At 36.4% G+C, this 27,275-nt stretch overlaps 1 protein-coding gene across 3 annotated transcripts in view; it reads right to left on the bottom strand.

Annotated features, from left to right (window-relative positions):
• The window catches only part of NLGN4X (neuroligin 4 X-linked), a 285,144-nt gene that overhangs the window by 166,025 nt on the left and 91,844 nt on the right, over positions 1-27,275 (bottom strand). For 2 of the 3 annotated variants that reach the window (XM_075196474.1, XM_075196475.1), the window contains exon 2: positions 7,930-8,687. The exons of the other annotated variant lie outside the window; for it this stretch is intronic. In XM_075196474.1, the coding sequence (XP_075052575.1) occupies positions 7,930-8,401 (472 nt within the window). In that variant the 5' untranslated portion in view covers positions 8,402-8,687. The remainder of the gene's footprint in view (positions 1-7,929; positions 8,688-27,275) is intronic. 3 annotated transcript variants of the gene reach the window in all.

The raw sequence follows: 27,275 nt of genomic DNA, 5'->3' as shown, positions 1-27,275 counted from the left end.
TAAATACAGAAAGACCAGCTCTCTAGACATCGAACAGCTTTTCTAGCATCGGTCCACTGAACAATGAAACAAACAGGTTTTTATACCTGACACTCCCACCTGTAAAAGGGAGTTCTCATCCGCTGCTTCTGTTTGATTACTCTTAGTTTAGACAGACCCTGTAGCTGTGGAAAAAGGTACTTTCAAACATGTAAGTTAAATCAGACTCTAAACCATTATTGTGTTATTTTGTCACACATATGTCCTCCATGTTTATGTTTAAACTACAAATGTGTCACTCTGCATGCACCCTTTCTCTGCAGATTGCCAGCTAAATGTCTTCCTTTGATACAATATATATATATATATAGATAGATAGATAGATAGATAGATAGATAGATAGATATATAGATATATGCATATCCAGTATTCAGACACTCCTAAAATATTGTACTTTACACTTGGCCTCCTCAGTACTTCTTATGTGAAGGTAGTACTAAATAGAAATCCCAAGTGAGGCATCACTCAGGGAAATTACCCATTCAAATGTAGTAAAAAACGTTTTATTCCATTCTAATGTTTCAGTTTTGCACAACTTTCCTCAGAGACATTATGTGAATTCTATACAAACAGACCATTCATTTCCAGTAATTTCCAGTCTATTTTCTAATGATCCCTTCACAACAGTCCAAATTTTCACCACTGTTGGCCAAAGTCTGCAGCAAGCTGTCTTTATAAAGGATTTTGAAACTTTGCCATCATTGCATTTACTTTCTCTGATTCAATTAAAAAAATAATAAACTGAATATTGTTGAAATTTCCCTTTCCTTGCACACAAACCTCCTTTAATGTTCAGACTTACTATTAGTAAATAACCACATGGATTGAAATGTAAATTTGGCAAAAGGTCACATTTTTTATTTAAACAAAAATGGTGGCCTAGCGAGCAATGCGAGTCAGCTAACAACTAATAGCAAAATCAAACAGTGGAAGGTCAGATTGCTATCACACAACTGGTCCAATGATATAATCCTTCATGATGTTACAGTTTCCTACTAACTGTCATAAGCTTTTAGAACTCGCAGGAGAGGTCTTCACCTATAGCAGCCGCCTTTTCCGTAGACATGGAAGCACTCGCAAGTACTCGGATGCCCCAGGACTTAACTCAATATAGTTAAAGCTTATGAGCAGGAATTGGTAGCACAGAGATTGGAGAAACTAGGCCAAGATTACACCCCCCACATCCACTCAAGTGGCAGCAATAATTTAATTAGGGCCACGTGCCCGGGCTGCCACTCATTAGCCATCACGTAGCAACAGTGTGAGGCTTTGTAGTTGCCCTGGCATCAGAGTGAGTACACCCCTACTTGGGGATTGTCTCTACTGCAAGTTTCGGGCAGTCCCTGTGACCCCGGGGTTGGATGAAGTTTACCCCAGGGCAATGATTCCTCCCCCCCACATAAATGTTTACAAGTCCCCTAGTTTCATTCAGAAGGGCAGCATTATGGTACGGAGCATATAAGGCTGCATTTAAAGTGATGGGCTTTATCTTTGTCTATGTTAGGGAATTTAGACCATAAGCGCCAATGGTGCAGTGACTGATGTGAGTGAGTTCTCTGCACAGCACTTCGGAATTAGTGGGGCTATTTAAATAGCTCATGATGATGATATAAGGAAAACAAGGTAGGAAAGCCCTGCTTTCGGCTACCGATGAATGCTTTGGCAATGTATTGTGTGCCTAATATTTGAATTTTTGTAGTATGGGTGCAGGACAACTACATATATGTACTTTCCTAATTGTCTAACTCTATTCATTTATACCATTGTCCATTCAATGATCCCTGTTAATTTAATTACAGCAGTGCGCCCTGGCTGCCTGTCACTAGCACGCAACAGCAGTATGAGGCATCAACGTTGCCCTGGTGTCACAGTGAGTACACCCCTTCTTGGGAACCACCCAAGTCTTGGGCACTCCCTGTTACCCCAGGGTTGGACAAAGCTTACCCTGGGAAAATTATTTTTCCGCCCTCTCTTCCCTGGTTTGATTCAGAAGGGCAGCATTATGACACAGATGTACCTCACTCCAAGGACAATGCCATATTTTCTTGCACCATCTAACTTAGTACCCTCGCATAATCTTATAAATGTCTACAAGTTGTCCATTGTGGTCTTAATGAAGATAGCATAAATCCTCATCCATCATATCTCCATCTATACATGTATTCTTTGCCATGTCCTAAGTCTGTCCTGTTAATTTCTCAGAATGTGGACTTTCAATTGCATTGTCAAGACATGTTTTGGGCAACCAAATCTGCATCAATGTATGTATTATACATACTTGCATGTGTGGGAAGGGTGAATACTTGCCTCTGAACTGTCTCTTTTACATATTTCTTTCATGTCACTAATAGAACATATAATTAGAACTTATATACATTTCATATTTATATACATGGGTCTTGGGGACCACCTCTGCTGCAAGTCTCAGGCAGTCCCCTGTACACTGGGTTAGACAAAGCTTACCCCAGGAAGATGATTTTTCCTCCCTCCCTCCTCATAATTTAACAGTACATGAGTACTGGATTCAGAAGGGCAACATTATGGCACAGAGCATATAAGTAATACAAGGTAATGAAAGTCATTCTCCTGGCAACTGATAAATACCCTGGCAATGTATTGTGTGGCTAATCTTTGAGCTGTAGTATAATGGGTGCAAGACATATTTGTATCTCAGCATCCTCATTTATATATATAGCAGCAGCAAATTAGGTAGCTCTTTACAATTGGGTATCTACTTGTGTAAATATCTCCTGAAGCATCTGTCGATCTAATGACAATTGTTATTGTTTCTTTCCTTTCCATAATGCCTGTATAAAGTTTCAAATTGAGTGTGTGTGTAGCATTTCAACATTTTTATCTTTTGCACCTTAGACTAATTTTTTTGGGCTAGTTAATTTATTCAATGGGCTTGCTTCAGTTGGTGGCAAGGAAGATGACATTTTTTTTGTAGTCGCTGCAATGATCTACATGTGGTCACTGAATGTCGAAAATGCCCATAAAAGAATCTCTAAAAAAAATTCCTTTTTAAAATACAGATTTCACTAAAGGACCCTTACAAAATATAAAAGTATTGAAAAATAGAAAAGATTCAAAAATATAGCCTTTTTTGGAGGGTCTAGCTGGGTGCTGACTCTCACTAACAGCCTTCTTTAAGTATAGGTTTCACAGAATGACCATCCCAAAATATAGAAGTATTGAAAATTGAAAAGATTAGCATATGTAGCTTTTTTGGGGGTGTGCTTAAGCAAACACCCAGTTTTTTTTTAAAAAAAATATTTCAGTTGTCACTGTTCCAGACAAGATTACTTTCACTAGAAAAACTTTCACTTTTAAAAGAGAGAGATCTGTTTGTTTTTTGGATTCTGCTGCTAATAGTCTGACAACAAAAGCACTCACTGTTTTTCTCGAAGAATACACTAGTTAGTTCAGAATGATATTTTTCTAACTCAGTCTGTATATATAATCTATTACTATTCGATATATGCAGTGCAATGCATTTACAACAACCAGTAGCCACTAGTCTGTGTAAAGTGTATTAAGATTGAAATTAAAAGCAATTGATCAGCAAAATATTGTAACTGACTATTCTCGACAGAACTGCCTTACAATAATGACAGGATTCTATTGCTTTCCTAGGTCCCTGGTTCACCCTGAACAGCAGATCACCACAGCTAACCTCCTCCCAACATGCTATCTGTTCTAAAATGGAACTTCCGTAATTTCTGGGAGGTTTCCGAATTTCGAGGAGGCAACCTCCCTGATCCTTGTGGAGGGGGATGCGGTGACGTTGTCGCAGCACCATAGCCCACCCCCTAGTATAAAATGTTGAAATTCGTGGCATTGAATAACGGAGGCAGGGCTAAATGGCATGATTGTGCCATTAAGCTCAATGACGTGGACTCCGTCTGCATTTTATGGTAAGGGGCGGGGCTATGGTGATGCGACGACATCATTATGCCCTCTTTCACAAGGATCAGGGAGATTGCCTGCTCTTGCGGAAAGACTCAAAATTTGGGAGCCTCCCAGAAATTCCAGGAGGGTAGACAGGTATGATTAATATTAAAGTAAAATTGTAGTCTACACATTTGTTTTTTGCATAATTGAAAAATAGCAGTAGTTAATAGTTTAGTTGGAGCTGCTTAATTCTAGCTATTTTAAGAACTGCATTTTTATGTTACTTGAAGCATAGATGTTAGTATAGGCGTTAGTATAGGAATTGCAAGCATGAGAATCCTTGATATTGGATTGCAAACTTAAATGTCTTGATCAAAATGTGAAGTAATGCATCATGCATTCATTTTGCTAGATCCACAGAGATTTGCAAAGGTAAGGATATGTGCTAAGAACAACAAGTGCTATTTTTTTGTCTGTATCCACATAAGGCTTTTAAGTTACCATACAGCATTAAATTGTCATACAGTATAGAATTAATCAAGAGTGGTCTTATTTCTTTCCTTTTATATACATTTATATTAAAATTCCCTCTCATGTTATCAAGCAAACATGTAGATTAAATATCATCACACAAAGTTTTAGTATGCAAAACTATAAACACCAAAGATAAAATGTGACATTCTGCAGCTGTTAAATCTAATTCCATGACCTATTTTTTCCACTCAAAAATGTTGTGCATTTAGAAATTTTTGCTGCAGTTAATATTAAAGTAACTTGTAGTCTACATGTGTTTGTTTTTTACATAATTGATAAATAGGTCAGTGGAGCAGCTTATTTCTAGTTATTTAAAGCACCTCAACTTAATTTTAGAACTTTTAAATCAACATTTATTAAGACCCATATATTTACCATGATAAAAATAAGAGAAAGCTGTCTGGTTAGTTTTCACTGTTAATTGAAGTCATGTCTCTTTTTCTCATGAACACATATTTCACTAAGTATGTTATTTTTTTAAACTTTTGAATAACTCTTACAATGGTGAATAACAAGCATTACAAATGGATTTTCAGTTTAATACATAAGTGTAAATTAACCTCCATTTCTATCATTGACAACTGTGTGACTGACAAGATAGAACTCGCTACCCTAAAGAACGTTGGGTCTATGTGAGAATGAGAAAGTCTGTGTATGTGTTTCCTTTGCTAGTTATAATAAATAAAGCAGAGACGGTTACATTATGGCAGAGGCTAATGATTTACAGCACCTTAACATTGTATATTTTAATGAAAAAAAATATTAAAATATAAAGTGTACAAAGTATAGATGCTGATATAAACTATGTATATTTAACTTAGTAGCATGCAATTAAATACATTTAAACTATTACAGAGTTAGATTTATAGCACAACCATGAATTAAGCAGGGAAAGTCTTTCTTGAGACTTTCTTCCAAACGAACTGCTAATGTGAATTTAACTCATTGAGTCACATCCAAACCTTTGACATGAAAAGCAAATTTCACAGTCTGTCTCCATGACAACAAAGCTTCTTCTGTCAGAGAACTGTCATGTAACAATAGGTAATGTGTTTAATCAGATTGTATGGACAACAATTGCTAGCCTTTGCTTACCCCTTGCTGTTTTTATTGTTCTTATCTAGAGTTTTGTAAAAGCAAACTGTCACTTGGCTTTTTCAATAATATGATGGGGCTTTAGCTTCCCATTTATAGATAATGCCACAGCCAAAAAATAGAGAGTACTGATTTCATTGTTCCTAACCACAAAGATAAAATCATATAATAGTCCATGATATACAGTTACATAATTCAAATTCCTCATACTTTTTCCCATGATGTTAATGAAAGGGCCCAAAAATAAACTGTTAGTTTTCAGAGCAATAAGAATAGTTCTTAACTATTAAGATGGTTATTACTGAAACGTTAATATTTTATACAGTAAATTGTAAACATTTAAAGAATATAATCCTAACATAATTATGATGGGTGAATAGATAAGATGTGTAACCCTTAGAAACAAATAAAACATTTCCACTAATCATTCTTGTGTCACGCTGCATTTTTGTTTTAATTCTATTAATGTAAAACTCTAAATATACATACAAGACAATGTTATCCTTATGTCGACAGCAGAAATGTCACCCCTAAAGAATAATTTAACTTTGAAGTAAGTGATTTCCGCTAAATATACTAGATAACATACATATTTTCTAAAGCAAAGCAACTTGGCAATTTTAGCTTTAATTTGGAAGATATAGCAAGATATAGCAAACAACTTCTGTGGAGTCATTTATTTTGTTTTCACAGGATAATAGACAATACTCTGTAGCCTAGATCATGTCTGGCCTGCCCCCTGCCACTTAAATCTCCATTTTGGGTTAACTTCTCCGCAGCTCATAGATCTATGCTGGCTAGGCAGGATTCTAATAGCAGTTGAAGAAAACAGGCAGTTTGGTGATGATGCCACATAGTATTGATAAGTGGTACCAGGGCCGGATTTACCACTAGCAACCTAGGCACCTGCCTAGGGCCTAGCGGTTTTAAGGGGGCCCCGCGTGAGCAACTCGTGCGGGGGTTGGTGTGCCGTGAGTTGCGGGGGGGGGGGGGGCTGGTGTTATGGTAGCGGCTAAATCCCCTTCATCTTAGGTATCTTCCCAGGTCACTCTGACATCACAGGGTCATGTGACCGCAGCGATCACATGGCATATGTGAGGTGCTGGGCAGAGAGGGGGCATGTTTATTTCCACAATCAGTGCATGTAGTACTGTTATTGTCACTGAAGGATGTCTTTCCCTCACTAAAACAAAATTTTGCAAAAAATAAAAGGCAAGAAAACATCTGCTGGGATTCACAGACGCTTCTAAAAACGATAGTTCTCAGGTCACAATAATAAAACAAGCACCTACTGATTTTATTTGGTCATATATTAGCTGTATGACAGATATTATTTAAAGAAGAATGTTTAAATAGATTTTTCACCCCAAAATGATTTAGGCATTGCTTTCAACCAGTACTTAATTTTCTGATGATAAAAAAGACCATTGTTAAAAAATAACAAACACAAAATCAGATATCAATAACAAAATGGCATCCTACTGACACTACATAAAGCATTGAAAATTGCGATTTCCTGGTGTGCTAATAAAAGAACCAGTGTGCATACATGAATACATATGTACCAGTATGTCAATATATATATATATATATATATATATATATATATATATATATATATATATATATATATATATATATATATTGTAAGTTGTGTTTCTTAAACTCATCTATCTTTTTCCAAAAATGTAGTTCTTAGGCAATGGAAGTTAAAAAAAATGGTGGTGCAAAATTAATGTCAGATCAACTCCGGAATATGTATATCTAGCTTTCTCTCTCTGTGTTTTATATATATATATATATATATATATATATATATATATATATATATATATATATATATATATATATATATATATTAATATACATCTAGAGAGAGAGAGAGAGATAGAGATATATATAGATAGACATATATAGAGAGAGATATGTATATAGATATATATATGCATATATATATATATATATATATATATATATATATAATGTTTTAAATTCTGAGCACGTAAGATGGCTAAAGTTATCTTTTCTTTCTGTTGAACAGGTCTGATGCAGAAATCAAACATTGATCAAATCAAAATATATGCTTAAAAATGTGTCAAAATGAAAAACATGTGTTGAAATATATATTTAATTCTTCAATTCCTGTTACTATTTCAAATAATTGTAATGATTTTCTTAAAGCAAACAACCATCTAGTCTGATAATCATATCCTATAGATCTGTCATTATTCAAAAGCACTGAAACCAATTATGTAATGCTATAAAATGTGTTTAATACGATAGATAGATAGATAGATAGATAGATAGATAGATAGATAGATAGATAATTCACTGTACTATTAGTACTAAATTTCACATAGTACTTACCATCTTCTGTTGGCACATAGATGTTTAAGTATAGACAATCTTCACTTTGATCCTGGACATAGGTGACAATTGTATCTAAATTGGCAGTAAACCATACAGGTAGCATGTCATTTAACAAAGATCTTTCATCCGGAAACTGTGGACACACTGGAGCAAACTGGGTGGCATTCTTGATACCAGTCCAGGATGAAGGTGGTTCAGGCGGTTGAAAGCGCCTCTCTCCAGTTGGTGGTGCAGCATAGGGAACTCCTAAATATTGCTCTACAGGTCCAAGAATCTCTATGGATAAGGATGTTTTTGTGCCACGTATCTTACCATAGTTCGTAGGTACAATTGGATGCTGTGCTTGGCCATCGACTATTGTAAATCGTACAGCAAAGGCTGCTATCCATAGTAGCAAGTTTGAATTTACTATGACACAGACGGGGGTGAAGATCAAAGGCAACCATAGTAATCCCTTTGGTCTCGACATTGTTTACATCAACATCAGCAAAGGTGAGAACTCCCAGATAGAGAGGACAACAACAAATGTATGACTTCAGCCAGGATAAAACAATTTTTTTATATGAAAGAAGCCACAGAAATTATTGCCTTATTTGCATAATTGCCATCTGTAACATCCAGATTACTGATTTTGTGAAGCCCATTCCATGAGTATGAAATAATTGCTGTGATGCTATTCCAAATGTTGATGCCAGTTTATATGCTTAATTCAGTAATTGTACATTTTATACAGTATCCAGCTACAGCGGGTCAGCCTGCAAAACAAAGAGAATTCATGTTTCAGAAATAATGAACTTTGAAATACATCTGTTTATAACATAACATATTTTCAGGCAAATCTTCAACAGCATACATGGGATATATTGCATACAGTACATCACAGATTAGTTAATTTTGTTTACATTTACAACACTTGTATTTGTGTGATCTATTTTTATTATTGCACTGAGGATATTCCTTCCTCTAAACTCTTAGGACCTTCCAAACATCTTAATTGGTACTCCCCAATCATTAAATCCATCTACTTAATTTTCTAACTTTTCAATTACACATATTAAACCTTGACACATTCATTTCATAATATATCTACTGCTGGCACTACATATGGATGCAACCAAAACTGGAAATTAATATTGATACTGGGCAAGCGAGCTAAATAACAGAATTGACCCATTCTATAAATAAATCATTATTTTACTATTGCAACACTTGCATTTCCTTTTAATTTCAAAGGTTCTAACTATTTAAGGTTTTCCTGAATTCATCTATAATGCTCATTCATGTCATTGTTCATCATCAACTGCCCCTCTCTACCAACCTTGCATTGTATATATCTTTCAAATTAAAATTCTACATTTTTTATCTGACTTATATACCAATTCTGTGCCTTCCTTCTTCAAACCATGACCTTGTGCTTACAGTCTATTCTAATACCGCTACCCATGCACAATCTCAAGACTTTTCTAGGACTGCACTTTACATAATGAATTCATTTTCATGCTCTTTCAGACTCTCATTGAGTCAGTCAGTTCTTCCCTTAGAATCTGTTTTTTACAAAAGTCTGACCCCAGCGTTAATATTTCCTAATCTGGTTCGCTGGCTCTTTTCTGGGTAAATTAGTAGGAAACAAAGAAACTGCATATATTTTAGCCATTTGGGATCATCTGAACAAACAAGGTTAGTGCTCTGTAACAAAATGCACTTGTGACAGAGAGGATTTCCATCTCCTGTTTAGCAGTCCAACCTCCAAAATCCTAGCAGCTGTAGTCAGTATAGAGTATGTGGTCTCAGCTTTTGCCAGGCTTCAGAAATCCAGGAAAATGTATCTCAAGAAATGTTTTAGTAGCACCTGAGCCTTTTTAACACTATATAGTAATGTAGATTCTTTTCAATATTATGCAAATCACTAAGTAAAATTCCTTTCTAAAAATGTCTCTTACTCACTAACATTTTTTCATGTTAGTGTGACTTTATCAAAGTTAAGTGTAAGGGAGCCTCTGTATTTATATCCACCACACCTCTTCTCAGCAATGAAGTAATTGAAAAAATGTCAACAAGCCTAATACATCAATTAGTTAATTCATAAATTGTAAGACTAAAAAACAAACCAAATCTTTCATGATGATTTTTATTCAAAAACATGGTTTTCTTTGTCATTAAAAAAAAGTTCTTTTGACAAAAGTAGATTAAAGAGAGTTAAATAAACCCGTAGGCATTGGGTTTACCATAAATGGCACAATAGTCATATATTTTATGATCATGTTAAATATATAATATAATAGACTATTGGAAAGCACCAGTAGTGCAAACCAATATGGGTGAGTAATAATCAAGCTGCATATTCCCAATATTTGGAGAAAATAAGTCAGGAGGTACACACCTTCCAAGTGCCTCTCCATTACTGCTTAAAATAGCAGGTAATGGTTGAAGGGAAAATTTAGAAAAGGCGGGATGGAAAATGTAAGTGAATGAATTTGATAGATTTACAATGAAGGCAATAGCAGAAGTGGCAGTATGGCATACCACCATTTACTAACCCCTGATGGAAGGGTAATTTTGATATATAGTGCTTCCAACATTTAATGACTGATAATGTGTTGAGAAATGCTAACTATCAGTGCGCTCAACTCATATCAAGGGACAATGTGTAGGAAACATTCACTTTCAAAATGATCTTGTCGTTATTGGCAGAAAATATAGCCATTAAGGAGACATTAAACAATGGGAAGGGGAGTATGTTTCTTTAAAGACAGGTAACCCAGATATTGGAATTCTGCTATTCTACTATTAGGAGGAGGCTGTATATTTAAAAAAATGTTTGATTCGATAAATTATTTATTTATTTTATTTTACATTTCATTCAGTATAACAGAATTTTCAGACTATCACAAACGTTAGTTATCTTAGTTATGCTATATGCCACTAATGGTTATTTTCCGAAAAAGGACATCATTTATTTAAATATTTTACTGATTTATAAGCACTAGAGATTATTATGCAACCTGAGTAGTATAATATGTTTAGGCAGAAATATAAATAGGTAAAACACAAAAACAGTATAAATTTGCCTGCTGATTTTAATAATGACAGTGCAGATTAGGTAACTCATGTGCACAAATTAATGTCAAAATGATGGATGCTCTACTGCAAGGAAACTGCAGTTAACATTTGTCTTATATTATGTCAGTTACCTCCCCTGGCAAACATTTTTTTCTCAGTGCAAAACAGACTAGGTTGTGTGTTATCTACATATTAAAATTATGCTATTTATAATATGATAATAGTAATAGCAATATTAATTATTACAGTGTACCCATATATGAATGTACTGCTTTTTACAGTACTAAAAACTCAAAACATGTTGTTCACACCTATGCTGTTAATAAAATACTACCACAAGCAGAAAGCATATAGTGAAGATATTTCTGCTTCCAGGACATTGTACATTGATTTAAGGATGTGTAAAATATTTTAATTTTGTGCAACTGCTATTTTGTATGGATCACATGTGTAAGAATTACATATAATTCCCACCCAACACAGTAAAGGAGAATATTAAAATACAGTATATTAAATTTATGATACATAGAGTCATTGTATATAACATAAAAAGGAAACTATACAATGGAATACTATACAGTAGTGCTGTCCAACATAAAGACTGTGGGGCTGATGCACCTGCTTGCATAGTGAAAATTTGCAGTATGCATGCCCAGAAAGAGAATGAACACATATGTGCACATGCAGATTTGCATGAATTCCACATTAGGGCCTCCTTAGTAAGGTTGATCAGGGGAGCGAAAGGATGGTCTAATATAGGCCAAGTACAATATGGGTGCAAATGCAGCTGACAAAGACAGTATGAATACTCCTATACACCTGTCAGAAGCTGTATCTCTTGTGCCAGCAAGAGGGCAGGTGGAAAGACACACTGGTGATGATGATCATTTCTGATTGGATGATTGCGGATTCACACCTCCAGCTGATATCTATTTCTTCATTACTCTCTGATGAATCACAGTACATAACTTGATTTTGTGCCTTTGTTTCTTTTTGTTGTCAGACTGAAGTTATGTAATTTGCTTTTTATTACACAAAATAGTGAATGCGTATCTCAGTATCAAAGCAAATGTCAGCAAAAGTTTCCACTTAGGGCATTTGTGCTTCAAGAATACAAAGTGCCAGCATTGTTACCAGAAATATATGTTTAACATTTTTTTCTCTGATTAAAATAGACATGCAAATCTTGCGCAAATTGCAATTTTGTAATTTACGCAATCATATGTATTTTTGTGATTACATACCTACATATTTTATTTTATATATTTTCAATGTTTCCGCTTTCAGTCTCTGCCCCATTGGAGCCTACAGTCTAAACGCCCACAACACACACAGAGATACACACAGACTAGGGATTATTTTGTCTGCACCAAATTAACCTACTTGTATGTTTTTGGAATGTGAGAGGAGCACCCAGAGGAAACCCATGCAAACAAAGGGAGTACATACAAACTCCACAGAGACAAGGCCCTGGTTGGGAATCAGTCTCATGACTTGTGCTGTGAGGCAGAAATGCTAGGTTGTGAAGATTGACCTAGAACCTAGGTTTGCTTCTTCACAGCACTGACTCCACAGAATAAAATGTTGGCTGTGTTCAATTTCTATGCATCTGGATCATTCCAGATCACAGTAGTTGTGGTGGCAGTAATATCTCAGACTGCTTTCAGTTGGGCACTCAAACAGGTATCCCAGTCATTCTTGTGAAGCATCAAGCAGTAATCTCTTTGTCAATAGAGCAGCAGTTCCATAAAATTTCTCAATTTTCACATGTCATTGTAATTTATTTAAATAACCCTGGTACTACCAGGAATAAAATAATCATTTTTTTTTAATCTGAAGCATTTTCATATATTCAGTGCCCATGCTATACCTGATATAACGCACCTATTCCATAACATGGTTGCCAAATTTCCAGGTACTGTCAATGACTACTTCATTGTGAGTCAATTGATAATGGGGCAGAAATTATCAAAGAGGCAAGACGAACATGCATGGCTATTAGATAATAATGTTTTTGGTACTGTATTAGTGCACATAGATTAATACTATGCTAAAGCTCATTTTTGCAGTGCAGCTAAAAATATCCTTTAAAAATATAAAGTATATAATTATGTCCCCTTCTAAAGCTACATATTTCTAGGACTTTTAAGTTTCTGTAGTAATATACCATTGAACCATAAAGAAAGGTTTGTTTTCTCTATAGTGTTTTTCTTCTACTTTTAGGTGACAGCAACCCATTTCTGACCTTGGCTCATCACCCTGGCTCATTTGTTGCCTTGACTGATCTAAAGGAGCCATAATACATGCGTTGTATGCTTTGTGTGGCATTATTGGTCTGTGTGCCATATTTCAGAACATCACAGTTAGGAGTGGGACGCCTTTTGATGTGAAAGAAATTGAAATTGATGGGGAGGAGGTATACTATTTTAAACAGGAACCCACCCCCACCCCTTGGGAGAAACTCAGAGCTTCCGAGAGTATGTTATTCAACAACACTTGGAAATACAGAATACAAATAAATATCTTAAAACCCAAATAGTGCATATTGTCCCATTTTCTCTTTGTAACTAAAACATCTAGTAATTGATTACATAGACCATTTAATTTTTGGATTATAATTTTAAATATTTATTTATACAAATGTATAGAATCAATGCTGCATAGAAATTTGAGATGTAAAATATTTTTAACAAGACCAGCAGACAGCACACATTTTTTATTTTGTGACCAAAAAAATTAAACCAAATTTATGTTTTTTTGAGAACACATTTTCACTCATGGCTGATAATAAATGGAGCCCTCTGAACTTGACTCCATATGGGTTAAGCACTGGGGCCTGCAGGAGAAAAGGCAGGTCTTATGGTATCTGCTCCCTCAGGATCAGACTCTGGCTCACTGGGACTGATGCGGGGCCATGTCCTGTGACCACAGAAACATCTAATTGAGGATGACAATAAGTGATGTGCCAATCTCAGCTAATGCACTTACCATCCACTCCAAATAATAGCCTTCTGGTTCTTCATCTCCTGGAGGATTGTAGTTAGCAGCAGTTTGTTGCATACAAATGTCTCTTTCAGCACTTACACCAGTCCAGCAGCTGGTACAAGTGATACAGCTAAAATAAACATACCTCCGAAATCGCCAGTGACGAATGTGCATACCCTAGACTACAGCGCGCCTTTACTACACATAGCTTCTGTGCATCTACCACTTCCTGCCACCGTTCCATACTTCAAGTTGTAGGCAGTCTTAAGTGTCATTAGCATTTAGACATGAATTGGATGCAATTGTGTTCACTGGTGTAAGATCTGTTTCTGAGCATGCGCAGAGCAATTTCACACAAGATACGGTACGCAGCATAACGTATGGCCGAATATGAATCAGGCCCGAAATGTCATGTTTCGACATTAGAATTTCTTTAATAACCACTTATATTTAGTGTAAATATTCAAAAGAAGAAGTGTCAAAATGTTCAAAAACTGAATTGTAGACTAAGTTAGTTGACAAACAACCAACAGTCTGTCATAAACACAAATTAAAGAGGCCCAAGGAAATACAATTTTTTTCATTTTCCCCTAGTGTAGTATCACCAACCACCAAACACTCTTCTCAGTTTCATGTTGCTTCCATTTTGCTATCATTCATATTGCCTACCCCCTTAACTAACTACCTACTACAAGCCTAACTTTTGTAAAGTGAAACATTTGCTCATATTACACATTCATTTAAGCACTAGTTATTTATTGATAGCTAGAAAATTTGATGCAGCTTTGCAGTATAATATTAAAATTAACTGCTATTTTTATCTTCTTTGCAGTAATCTATATAAAACTGATTACAGGCTAAAATGAAGAGAAAATCCCTTATTTAAGGATTGCCTTCAAATACTATGCTTAATGCTGTTGCTGTACAAAATTTGCTGATTTGAATGAAATACATTGTGGTTCAATCTGCTGCAATATAGTGTGGAATAACATTGGAAAATTGTATATATTTATACATGTTACTTAAAAATATACTGCATGTTTTCTATGTATTTTGCTGAATTGAAAACAAGGCTGCTCCCATGTTATAGACATTATATTAAAAAAAAAGCTATTAAAGAGCAATATTAAACTGGAAATAAAGTTGACTTTTACTAATAAGATGATAATGCATATAGTGTAATTATACTCTGGTCATAGGATATTACAGCCTTGTTCATATTATCTGATATAGCAGTATCCATGTTTTTTTTCCCATGGAATTGTTGGAATTTTGGCTTTTCATGTCTTGTTTGACCTTCCATGGGTCACATACATTTTTATATATGACAATACAAATTAAATGAGCAACTTGCTATGAGCATAACCAAGACTGAGTACCAGATCAGCCATGTAAATCCAGATACATACTGTATGAATTCCAGATGCTGCATAACTGCATTGTAATTAATTCACATATATGTTGCATGCATGTGTGCTAAAAACTGCAGGCATGCAGCAAGCATATGAACTAATTATTGTGCAGTATGTTTAATTCATATCTGTCCAGATGTATATGTATCTAATCTGAGAACATTAGGACTGCTTGATTTTATTACAGGAACATACATGCGGATATATTCTGGGGGCCAGAGGTTGCCGTGACTGGCTGCAGCAAAATGAAGGGTGTTAGCATTAAAAAAAAAAGAAAATGTATATTGCTACTAAGTCATTGATGTAAAGGAGAAAAACTATACAGGTGTTAAACAGACAACAACAATGAGATTCTGAGGAATTGTTATTTAGGCTAGGTACACACTGAAGAATTTTCCGACCGACGTGCCCGAAAGTCCAATCATTCAGACGATTCATGCGTACACACTAGACACATTTTAAATGATTAATAAAAGGTCAACCGTTCGGGCAACGACTTTGACAGCCTTAATATCGTGTTAAAGCATTTGGTTTTCGTACATGGTTTACCGACCTATGTGGTCCCTTTAGCGATATCCCAAAGAAATTTAAATAATGGGCCGAGCATTTTCATTAAGAACCACCCAAAAACTCTTAAAAGGAGAGGGAAACACGTCTTCTTTATTCATTCTGTAACACATACTTGTTTACAGTACACGTTTGTTCGTAACGGCACAGCAACAAATTCTTTTACTATTATGAATACTGTTGAAGAACAGCAAGCCACTGCTCGTTTGCTACTCGCTAGGGCAAGAAGACTGCAAGTACAGACTGGAAGAAAACGAAGGAGAAAGAATCGGTCTTGTTGGACCAAAGAGTGATTCCAGAGGAGACACTCATTCTTTCATAAGCCCCTGCTACAGGAGATACATGACAACAACCCCGATGACTTCAGGAATTTCCTGCGAGTGAATGGACCTACAGCCCAGGAACTGCTCCTACTAGTCACCCCCTTGATCCAGAAGGAGGACACCCGGTTAAGGAGACCTATATCTGCAGAGCAGTGACTGGTTGCTACCCTGGCAGATTTCAAATGCAGCACTGCAATTTCACCTCTAGGTTTGATAATATCTGAGACCTGTGAGGCAATCATTGAAGTTCTGCATGAACAGTATATGAAGTTTGGTAAAAATAAAAAGTATTTTTTGTAAATGAATATATTATTTTATTAACATAGACAAACAATACATTATATTGAAAAAGTGCAATGCAATAAATACAAGCAAACAAGGGATTCACAGCTGATCAAAATGCAACTCTTCACTGTTATTCATTTGGGGTAGTCTCCCGCTGTAGTGATGTATGCTTGAGCTGGGATTAGATGTAGAAGTCATGTATGGTTTTGGCATATTACATTGTCCTCCCATATTTGTGTATCATCATCATCATTTATTTCTATAGGGCCTCTTTTTCCACAGTGCTGTACAGAGAATTCATTCCCATCAGTCCCTGCCCCATTGGAGCTTACAGTCTAAATTCCCTAATATAGACACACACTCACACACAGACACAGACAGACAGACAGAGAGGGAGAGACTAGGGTCAATTCTGATAGCAGCCAATTAACCTACCAGTATGTTTTTGGAGTGTGGGAGGAAACCGGAGCACCCGGAGGAAACCCACGCAAACACAGGGAAAACATACAAACTCCACACAGATAAGACCATGGTCGGGAATCGAACTCATGATCCCATGCTGTGAGGATGAAGTGTTAACCACTAGGCCACTGTGCTGTGTATGTTGGTTAATGCCTGTGGTTTGATGGTGTTAAAATTGTGTCTGTCCACAAATCCTCTGCAGTGGCCCTACACATTAGGTCACACACTAATTACAGATTTCATTTTACTTGCTAGCGTTGCTGCAAGTAGATCAAAAGTGTGTTGCCATGTTTTTTGCCATTAAACTGTTTGCACATTCCACCATTTTTTCAGTTATAGCACCACTTTGCTCAAGTTCATGGACCCCTTTCTTTCATTTCTTTTGCACACTTTGTGGCTGAGTGGCAACTTCTGTTGTGTCCTGGCTGTCCATTGTTAGCTGGCTTCCCTGTTACATGGTTGTTGGAGTTGTCTCTTCTTGGTCAGCAAGGTCACACATGACGTTTACAGACAGGACAGCAGGCTGTGTAATAAAATAAAAGTATACATTACATTCATGTACCTATGTAACAATTTCAAATCTCTTTATTTTTCACTTTCCTGCAATGGTAGAGCAATGGCAAGGTATTGCTGAAGATTTTAAAAGGCAATGGAATTTTCCAAACTATTGCTGTACCATGTATGGGAAACATATTCCAATTATGTCGCCATCCAAAAGTGGATCTTGCTATTACAATTATAACGGATTTTTCAGCATTACTCTAAGGGCCATAGTGGATGCCAACTATGAATTTATATTTGTGGACAAAAATGGGAAAGTGTCTGATGGAGAGGCATTGGAGCAGACTCCCTTCCATGCAAAACTAAAAAACAATAAACTAAATACACCAACAGGAAGAAACACAAAATATTGAATACATTTTGTATTTGTGGCAGATGAAGCCTTTGCATTACGCAACAATGCTTTGAAACCATACCGCAATGTAATCTATCAACAGAAAGGCGGATATTTAATTATATTCTGTCACGAGCTAGGCATGTAGTGAAAAATGCTTTTGGAATTATGAGTAACAGATTTAGAGTTTTCCATTCAGCTATAAATTTACGTTTAGACAAGGTTGACAAAGTGGTGATGACTTATAGTGTTTTGCATAATTATCTGAGATGCAAAAGCCCATGTGTGCACAGTACACATACCAATATAGACAACAATATGTAAGAAACGGAAGTTGTCAGCTTCACACCACTAGAGTCGGGGCAGCTTGGAAATGCAAGTCACATTGCCAAATCAAACAGGGAGGCATGCCTTTAATATTTTAATGGTGAGGGTGCTGTGGCAGAATGACATTGTATATTATAGGTACTGAATCATGTTGTGTATGTATACTTTTTGTATTTGAAATACAATAAACATTTTATCCATCAACAATGTCATATTTTTCACTTGCTGTTCCACTTGGTGGTAGAGCATCACTTTGCACCTCATTGCTAGGAGAATTACTGTCCGTATCCAGGCTGCAGGTGGACTGCCTAGTTATCTAATTGTTATGGATGAAGTGCAAGAGGTCAAAGTAGCACAGTTTTGGCACATCAACATACTCTGCTGTAGCCCCTGATTTTTTAGGCCTCTATCCTATTCAGTTCTTTCTTGATTTCTGTCCGAAGGTTCTATATTTTACTCTTGGCCCATTCTAACTTTGCTTCTCGGTAATGTGGAAGGCATGTTTTAATAAGTTCTTGCATAGCCACATTCCACAACTGCCTGTTTGATTCTTTCGATTTTATTTTCCACAAACAGGTATGAGCCCTGTATGTCTTAATGAAATTCTTCATGAGCTCCACATTGCGGGCATATGCCATTTTCAAAGAGTGATCTAAAAAATATTTAAGACAAAATGTTAGTTTTACACAGATAACATCCATATAACTTTTGTAAAGAGTCAATGTTTTTCTTCATAAAGCAAAATATGATATAATGTTTACTTTTTAATACCAATATGGACTATACACACGTTAGCAGTATCAATACAAACTATATATTTAGTAAATTTTTCAGCTAAGAACAAGCATAGAACAAAGCATACATTATCCTTCGACAAAGAACATACCTTGTCGGGTCACAGATGTAAAGTTGTAAAATGTTCGTAATATCCCTTAGTACTATCCCTTCATTTTCCAAGGCGTTTTACGGGTTAAATATTATGAAATATCAGCAAACACAAGATTATTATACACAAATGAACATCACCCACAATGCTCCATTTTGGATATATTCCATCAATGATTGGTCCACAACTGAATTGAATGCCCATGTCTGTGTTTATAAAAGTACAAAGGAGCCTGTCTGGTGCCAAGGGACATAAGAAAATGACGAACAAGGAGCAGGTGTCAGTGGGGTTGCGAGACCTCAAAATTGAAGAAGTAATGGTGGGGGGTGGAGAAGGAGAGGAAGAACTGCAATTACTGTGGTTTAAAAGAGCAAAATCAATGAGCCAACGAGCGGTGGAGATGATAGTGAAAGTGCAAAAGTGGTGGTTAGACCTAAAAAATAAAGAACAACGCATGATGAGAATCCGTAAAAACATGAAAAGAGTGAGTATTACATGTTGTACAACTGTTGAAAGGACTTGTTAGTGAATTATTAGACAAATGCATGACAATATTAAAAACCATATAATTTTTTTTATATTATTACCAGAAAGAAGAATGCACAATGACATGTGCTGTGTAGGTACAGAAACGATTGAAGTCCAAGCTGAAAACATTCTTTTAAAAGAAGAAAACATACATACACAAATCGAAGATATTAAAGATGTAAAAATAAAAGAAGGTATTTGCAATAACATTTTAATGCTGTCACAATTGTTTGGAGCTACGTATACTGTTATAATAACTAATATGGTACCTCTTTTACAGAACCTATGGAGCAAAAGGTCAGCTTTTTAGAGAAACACCAAAAGGGACCATAACATAAACTTATTTTGAGCAGTGTGGAAGGTGAGGAAATGGAACTTGTGTTCCATTTATTAGTGTGATACAAGTAAAATGCTAAAAATATTTTATCCTTACATACCATGAATATATCTGAGTGAGAGAAAATTATTGGTAGTCCTTTGAAGGGTGTAGTCGAGAAGATGGAGAAGCTGAACAAATATTTTCAAGAATTAAGTGTAAACATCAGTGATGTAAAAGAAATATTCAAAAATCTAGAAAAAAAATTAATTGAGATTTTCATGTGGTTGACATGGTTATGTCACAAAGTGGTAGACAATTTAAGAAAATTTAAACAGTTATATATTATAGTACTATTATATTTAAATTTTTCCATCACTATATTTTTCACAGGCTAATCTTGTAAAAATGTTCAACAATAAATCTGTAGGATTAAGAATATGTGATTTATTTTGTGTATTTTAGAGAACTATATGTATTAATAAGTAAATAAAGGCACAAGTATAAATCATGTTAAATATACACATACAGAGTTATAAAACACGTGCATATATAAATATAAATATGCAAGCAGTCATATACATAACACCTCTATATAGTACATGTACATAGTTGTATAATTAGGCAGACAGACAAATCTGATACACATCATTTGTATTTCAAATTTATGTGTCTTTATTCTATGGTAGGGGCATAATTATAGATGCAGACATATGCAATACACATATATAGAAAACAAAGATATGTGCTTTTCTTGTAGACTGTACTGACAAAGGTGTATAGTTAAACAAGCAGATATGCTATACACATCAATGCAGTAGACAGCTACTATTGCTTAACCTTTAGAAGTACCTATTTGCCAATTGACACTGCTCCATGTGGGAAATTTACAGGCACACCCCCAAAGGAGTTGCAGCTCGAGGAACTATCGTCAATTGATCGTGGATTGATTAGAAATTCACACACATTACATGATCGTAAGGTGATTGGAACAAAATTATTAAACAGTATGACCAACCAAAGGAACTGTCAATCGGCACTTTGGAGCAACTTTCAACCATTGTGTATTTATACACACTAAGCCGTATGTCGTAAGTTGTATGTCGGCTGTTTTGCACGATGATTGAACAAAAAAGCTCCAGTGTGTGCCTAGCCTTAGTTCTTACAAAGCCCGAATGTAGCTCATTCTTTACCTCATCACTATTTATCCCCCTCTTCTGTTAATCAGCAGAAGTAGGAAGCCTGCTGAGGACCCCAACACTGCAAAGAATTAACCTAGTCTCTATCTCTTTGTGGCCTTGCTTATAATGCTTGAAATGACCTAAAAACCATTCTAATCTGAGTGAGAGAATGTCAGGAATAAGGAATGATTGATACTGCAGGACAGAAGCTACAGGGCTCAGTGCCTTTTGACTTTCAAGCAAATTTGAAATGTTAATAATTAAACATTCATCATCGTGTATTTCATAGTTGCCTACTCTCCTGGAATGTCTGGGAGACTCCCGAAATTATGGGAGTTCTCTCAGAATCCCGGAGAAGAAGTGTAACCACCCAAATCTTGCCCATTTCCCTAGTGAACTGGGTGGGAATGGAGCTTAGTGGTGTGATTCACAGTGAACCGCATCACCCTGTCCTCTCCTCCTGCTGAAATAGGCTAAAAATAGTGTAGTTTAGCATAGGAGGCAGGCTAATGACGTGGTTCCCGTAGTCATGTCCCCAGGACACGGCAACAAGATCTCCTCTCCTGGAGGGATGATTTCAAATCTCGGCAAGCATGATGTATATATTATGCTGAGTTAGTTTCTATCCACAGCTCTGTTATGATACATGCTAATGTTTGTTGACACACAAGAGTGGGTCTTCTCATAATTGCCACTTTGGCCATGTGAAATGTTGGTGTGTATGTAAAAGTGAAATGTATATGTGTCTTTATGGTAAATTGCAATCAACTGTATAATGGAGATGGAATCAATGGGGTGGAGAGTGGGTAAAATAAACACTGACTCTTAAGCGCTCATGATTCAAAGGCATATCATAAATGCCCAGCCCAGAAAGTAGGGAAATAGGAGGATGCACTGGACAAATTGGGATGTGGTATGAGCTGCAGCTCAGGAACGGGGTAACCAACCCTTCTACGATTAGGATGAAAGTGAAGAAGTCCTGATGCGCTCAATGGAGGGATAAGCAGGAGTGGTGTATCGCTCCGACGCATTTCGTCCTATGGACTTTCTCAAGGAGTGAGTGGGTGGGAATGAGAGGTCGGTATTTGAGGGGGTAGAGGTCACCTGATTGGATGGGCACTCTGTGTGTTGATTGGTTGCTAGCATGGAGGAGGGGTTGCTGGAAATAGTACAGCTGGTGGATATGGAAGTGGAAAGGAAGCGTGTATTTATTGTTACTGGATTAAGTTTTGAGAGATAAGGTCAGATGGGAATTATAAATGATAGAGATTGTGACCATAATTATCACTGGGATTTAAAAATGAGCATGAAGGGTAGAGTGACAATCTAAACACTGCCACTCATAGGCACACCTCAAGGTACTCCTCCACCATTCTCAGAGACATAGTCCAAGCACCACACTCCTATAATATATCAGTATTTGAGCGCATCAGGACTTCTTCACTTTCAGCCCAGAAAGTAGTCAAAAGTCGCTCCCTTTTGGCGTGGATTGACGTGGAGTGCACTTGCTTAATATAAGATCTTCTTTATTAAAAAAAACATGATAAACCAGAAAAATGAAAAAAATATGAGTCTCAACTGCTAATTCCTCAGTTAAAACTGGTTTGATTTGAAAATTTTATATATATATATATATATATATATATATATATATATATAGGTTTATTTTAAGTATATAGTATCTGAGGCAAACAAACTTTCTTTCTAACATATCCATTGCATTTAGAAACCCAGTCAGTCAATGAGTAAATGAATTAAGCAAAGTTTCATATATAACATCATCCAGACTAGATGACCTATAATCTGGAAAATGAGTGACCAGTTTACTTCTTAAAAGTAATGAATAATGTGAGATACAAAAGCCTCCTTATTCAATTCCACATTTATTGTGGGACCCTATCAGAAGCATGAAAATACTTCTATTGTTCCAAAGGTGACAAGAATATAGCAACAATCTCACCCCATACATGGAGTGGATACTGCTCCAGGAGATAACTCCCTTGTTAACTCCACACAGTCCAAAATATCTCTCTATGGTGTCCAGCTTACTGATTAATATGGATCCCAGGTAATAAGGGCAAAATCTCTTTGCAGCGGTACAGTGGTCATGAATTAAAGGCCCTGTTTACAAAAGATGCAAATTTCCCTGCTTATTAGCACCCTTCTATGCTGTGTAAAAAGCGTATTTATATTGTTTCAACTGACATATTATGTCATCCCAAATATGATTTTTAATTTTATATATTCCTTTAAAAAAGTCATATTTTGGATGATGAATGTGATCCACAAGAATGTAATCCACAAACATATTTAACGTTTAACCTGACTGTTGCATTCTAAGATTGCTCTCTCATATATTTGAAACAATTCCAGGAAATTTTTCTCTAGTTTGTGGAACTTTTTCTTAACATCACCAGTGTTTTCTTTCAATTCTTTAAAATATTTATTCAGCTTTCCCATCATTTCGACCACACCTTTCCCATTATCGGCAGTACTATTAATATTAGTGTGTGTTGCATCCTTCTCTCCTTCTGAACTTTTGTCAGATATGACGATGGTATCTATATGTGGTAAGGAAAAGTATTTTAATTATGTTTAACAAGTAAATGGAGTAAAACATGTTTTTTTACTAGAGGGACTACTACCATTTGCTCACCTTGGACACTGCTTGAAATCACTTTATGCTGATGTCCCTCTTGTGTCTGGCCAGGCATGCTGCCATGCTGGTCCATACCAACTGAAATAAAGGCTCCATTTTTATTAAATATAATGGAACATGGTGTCCCTTACGTTTTCTTCAATTTCTTAAGGGTTTTTAATTACCTTCTATAGTTGTCTCTATTATTTCTTTAATTCCTATATCTGTGACTTCTTCTTTTATAGTTGCTATAGCATTTTCCATTTTAACATTTTCACAAGCTATGCAGCACAATTCATTGTGCATTCTTCCTTCTGTAAATAGATGTCAAACATTTACTAATCATACTAATTATTATTGTTATCAATTACTAACACCGTTTACTAACTAGTTTAAAACATTTTTTATAACCACTTTTAATGTTCACTTCTTTAATTGTCTTTTGGATTCTCATATAACCTTCTTTGCTTATTTTTTTAAGTTGGACCCATGGGTTTTGCATTTAGAATTTTGTCCATTTTTCCTGAGTTAAGCTCTAATCTGATTTATTAATTTCTTCATAACCACACCTTTTTGTTAAGAGATTTCATTGCGGATAAGAATACATTGGTGTGTCAAACAAATGCATTGTCAGCTACAAATACAAAATTTAGTTCATATTTCGTGTCACATCGTGTTGGCAAATAAAATTCATTGTTTTTATGTTTGTCATGGAAAGGAGTGTGCTATAATGCCCGCCATCTGATGCCTTCCCATTTTTCCAATGTCCAGAAATAGAAATTCATAGTTGACATCCATTATGGACATTGTCGGACATTGTCGGACTGGGGCATGAAGGGCCCAATGGGAGACTGCAACGCTAGGGTCAAACCAGAGGGGGTGTGGCCAGTCATCATAGAAGCAAGACCAGACACTAGAGAGGGATTGGTCAGCCCACAAAGGACAGCTAGCACCATAGTGTAGTATATAAAGAATGCAGTGTGTATAGAAAGAGTACACAGTCTTGACCTGCCCCTTAGATTGGGCAAAACAGTCACCACAAATTGGGCTTTTCCCACTAGACTCAGAACACTTGACAGACTGTCCTACCTGTTCTTGTCACTTTCACTACCTGTGGCTACTGGTTTCTTTATTTGCGACTTGTCTGGATCCTGGAATGTTGGTGGCCCTATTTGGAAAAAAAAATGGGTACATTTAGAAAATTCAAACCAGCCCCAACATTAAATAATAAATAATAATAATAATAGTATTACCATTTAATTAATAAACTTATTTCCCTCCATCCAGACAGCCACTGCAATAAATTAATAGCATTTATGTATAATAAATATACCTATTTCCCGCAACCATCACTGCCAATAAATAATTCATATTCACATTTAATAAATAGACCTCATGCTCCTCAAACTCAGCACCACATTCATTTAATAGCCCCCAAACCACCCCTCTTAAATTAATAGCCCCCACTATAAAATTAAATTGCCCCACCATCACCCCACAAACAAAATATCACCCATTAGTTAGCCACCACCTTCCACACACACATTACTGCCATGTTGTGCCTCCATATGATCACACTGAGCCCTCCATGCTGCTTTTGCCCCCCCTTTAAACACCCTGTGCCATGCTGCTTTGGCCCCCTTCACACTCTGCCATGATGTCTGTGCTCCCCCTTTACTCTCTGCCATGCTGTCTGTGCTCCCACTTCACTCTCTGCCATGCTGTCTGGGCTCCCACTTCACTCTCTGCCATGCTGTCTGTGCTCCCCCTTCACTCTCTGCCATGCTGCCATTACTCCCTCTTGATTCCGTTCCTTCACTTACCTTTTCTATCAGCTTTTTTCTTCTCTTCTTCTCTTCTGTCTTCTGTCTTCTTGCCGACTCCTCTCTGCGCCACTCCTCACTGAACATCGGGCGTGATGATGTCTCATCTGACATTCAGTGCGAATGGAACAGAGAGGAGGGGCACCGATGCCACGTTTACGTGAGTATTTATTTACTTTTTTTAAAAAAAAATTAAAGTTAGCCGTTCCCCCCCACCAACGAAGAGGGAAGCGATCAGGGTCGGGGCCTACTGGGGGATACCCCGGCCCCCTGGCGGCTCAGTCCGACCCTGAATGTGGCCATAAGAATAATATAGAAAAATCCTTTATAGTTGTAGTAATAGGATCCACTTTTTGAGGGTGGCATAATTCTAACATGTTTGCCGTCAATGGCACCACCACAGTTTGGAAAATTCCAAAGACTTTCAAAATCTTCCCCAATAACTTACCATTGCTCATTCGTTGCAGGATACTGAAAGATAAAAATTGTTCAAATGTTACATTGGTGCATGCATGTAATATTATACTAACTAGTTTACATTCAGTTTTTATTACACAGCTTGCTGTCATATCTGAAGCCGCAATCTCTTATGTGGCAGAACACATACCAGCCTGCTGACAGTAGACAGCCAGGACATAACAGATCTAAGCACTCAGCCACAAGGGAATCAAAGTAACATGAGAAAAAAAACTCACATGCAAGATGATAGTCTCCAACCCAATTGATGTCACAACCGCGACAAGACAAAATGGAATTGCTAGGAGCAACTCTTGCGAACAAACTAAGAAATGCAATTAGAGAAATGCAAATAGATGTAACGTTTGGTGTATGAAATAGTTTGTATATCAATTAGGGGGAAACTGTCACCAGACACTGTATTAACCCAATCCCCCAAACACAGAAGCAAGGACATTTTAGGCTTGCCCAATCATATACCTTTAGACCACTACCCTTCCACATGAAACAACCCGTCATGGGAGGACAATATGTTACCCCAACAGCCTACAGGACACCTACATCCCTACATTTATGGGTAGCACAAGTATGCTGTAGTATACAGGAACTCCTTAACTATTTCAAAACAGAGAACATTTTCAATACGAGCAACTATGACACCTGTGTTTTTTCTATAATTTTTTTTATTATTTTTATATGTTTTTTGTGTTCCTATTTTTCCTTATACATCTCTACATTTTGTGTACTGTATATGTTGTTTGGGTAGTTTATAATATGTTAATATGTTTAGTTTCTATTTTAACTAAAAAAACTGTTTTTTAAAAACATACTATTTCTTTTACCCACCTTCATATATTGTCCACGCAGAACTTGTACGATATCAAGTCTCAGGTGTGATCAAATTTAGAGCTTGCGCTGAAATTGCTGTTCTGTATTTCAGATCAGTCAGTGTCCTTCCTGTGGCCAAAAATCTTAGGGTAGTAACCAGTCTGCTCTGCAGATTTGAGTCTCCTCAAATGGGTGTCCTCCTTCTGGATGAGGGGGGTGACAACATAAAGCAGCTCCTGGAATGTGGATTCATTCATCCTCAGGAAACTCCTGAAGTCATTAGGGTTGTTGTCCCATATCTCCTGTAGCAGGGACATATGAGAAAATGAGTCTCTCCACTGGAACCACTCTTTAGTTCAACAGGTCCCATT

The sequence above is a fragment of the Mixophyes fleayi genome, chromosome 2, assembly GCF_038048845.1.
Source record: "Mixophyes fleayi isolate aMixFle1 chromosome 2, aMixFle1.hap1, whole genome shotgun sequence".
Lineage (NCBI taxonomy): Eukaryota > Metazoa > Chordata > Amphibia > Anura > Limnodynastidae > Mixophyes > Mixophyes fleayi.
Note: the sequence above shows the minus strand (reverse complement) of the source record. Positions and strands in the feature narration are given on the sequence as shown.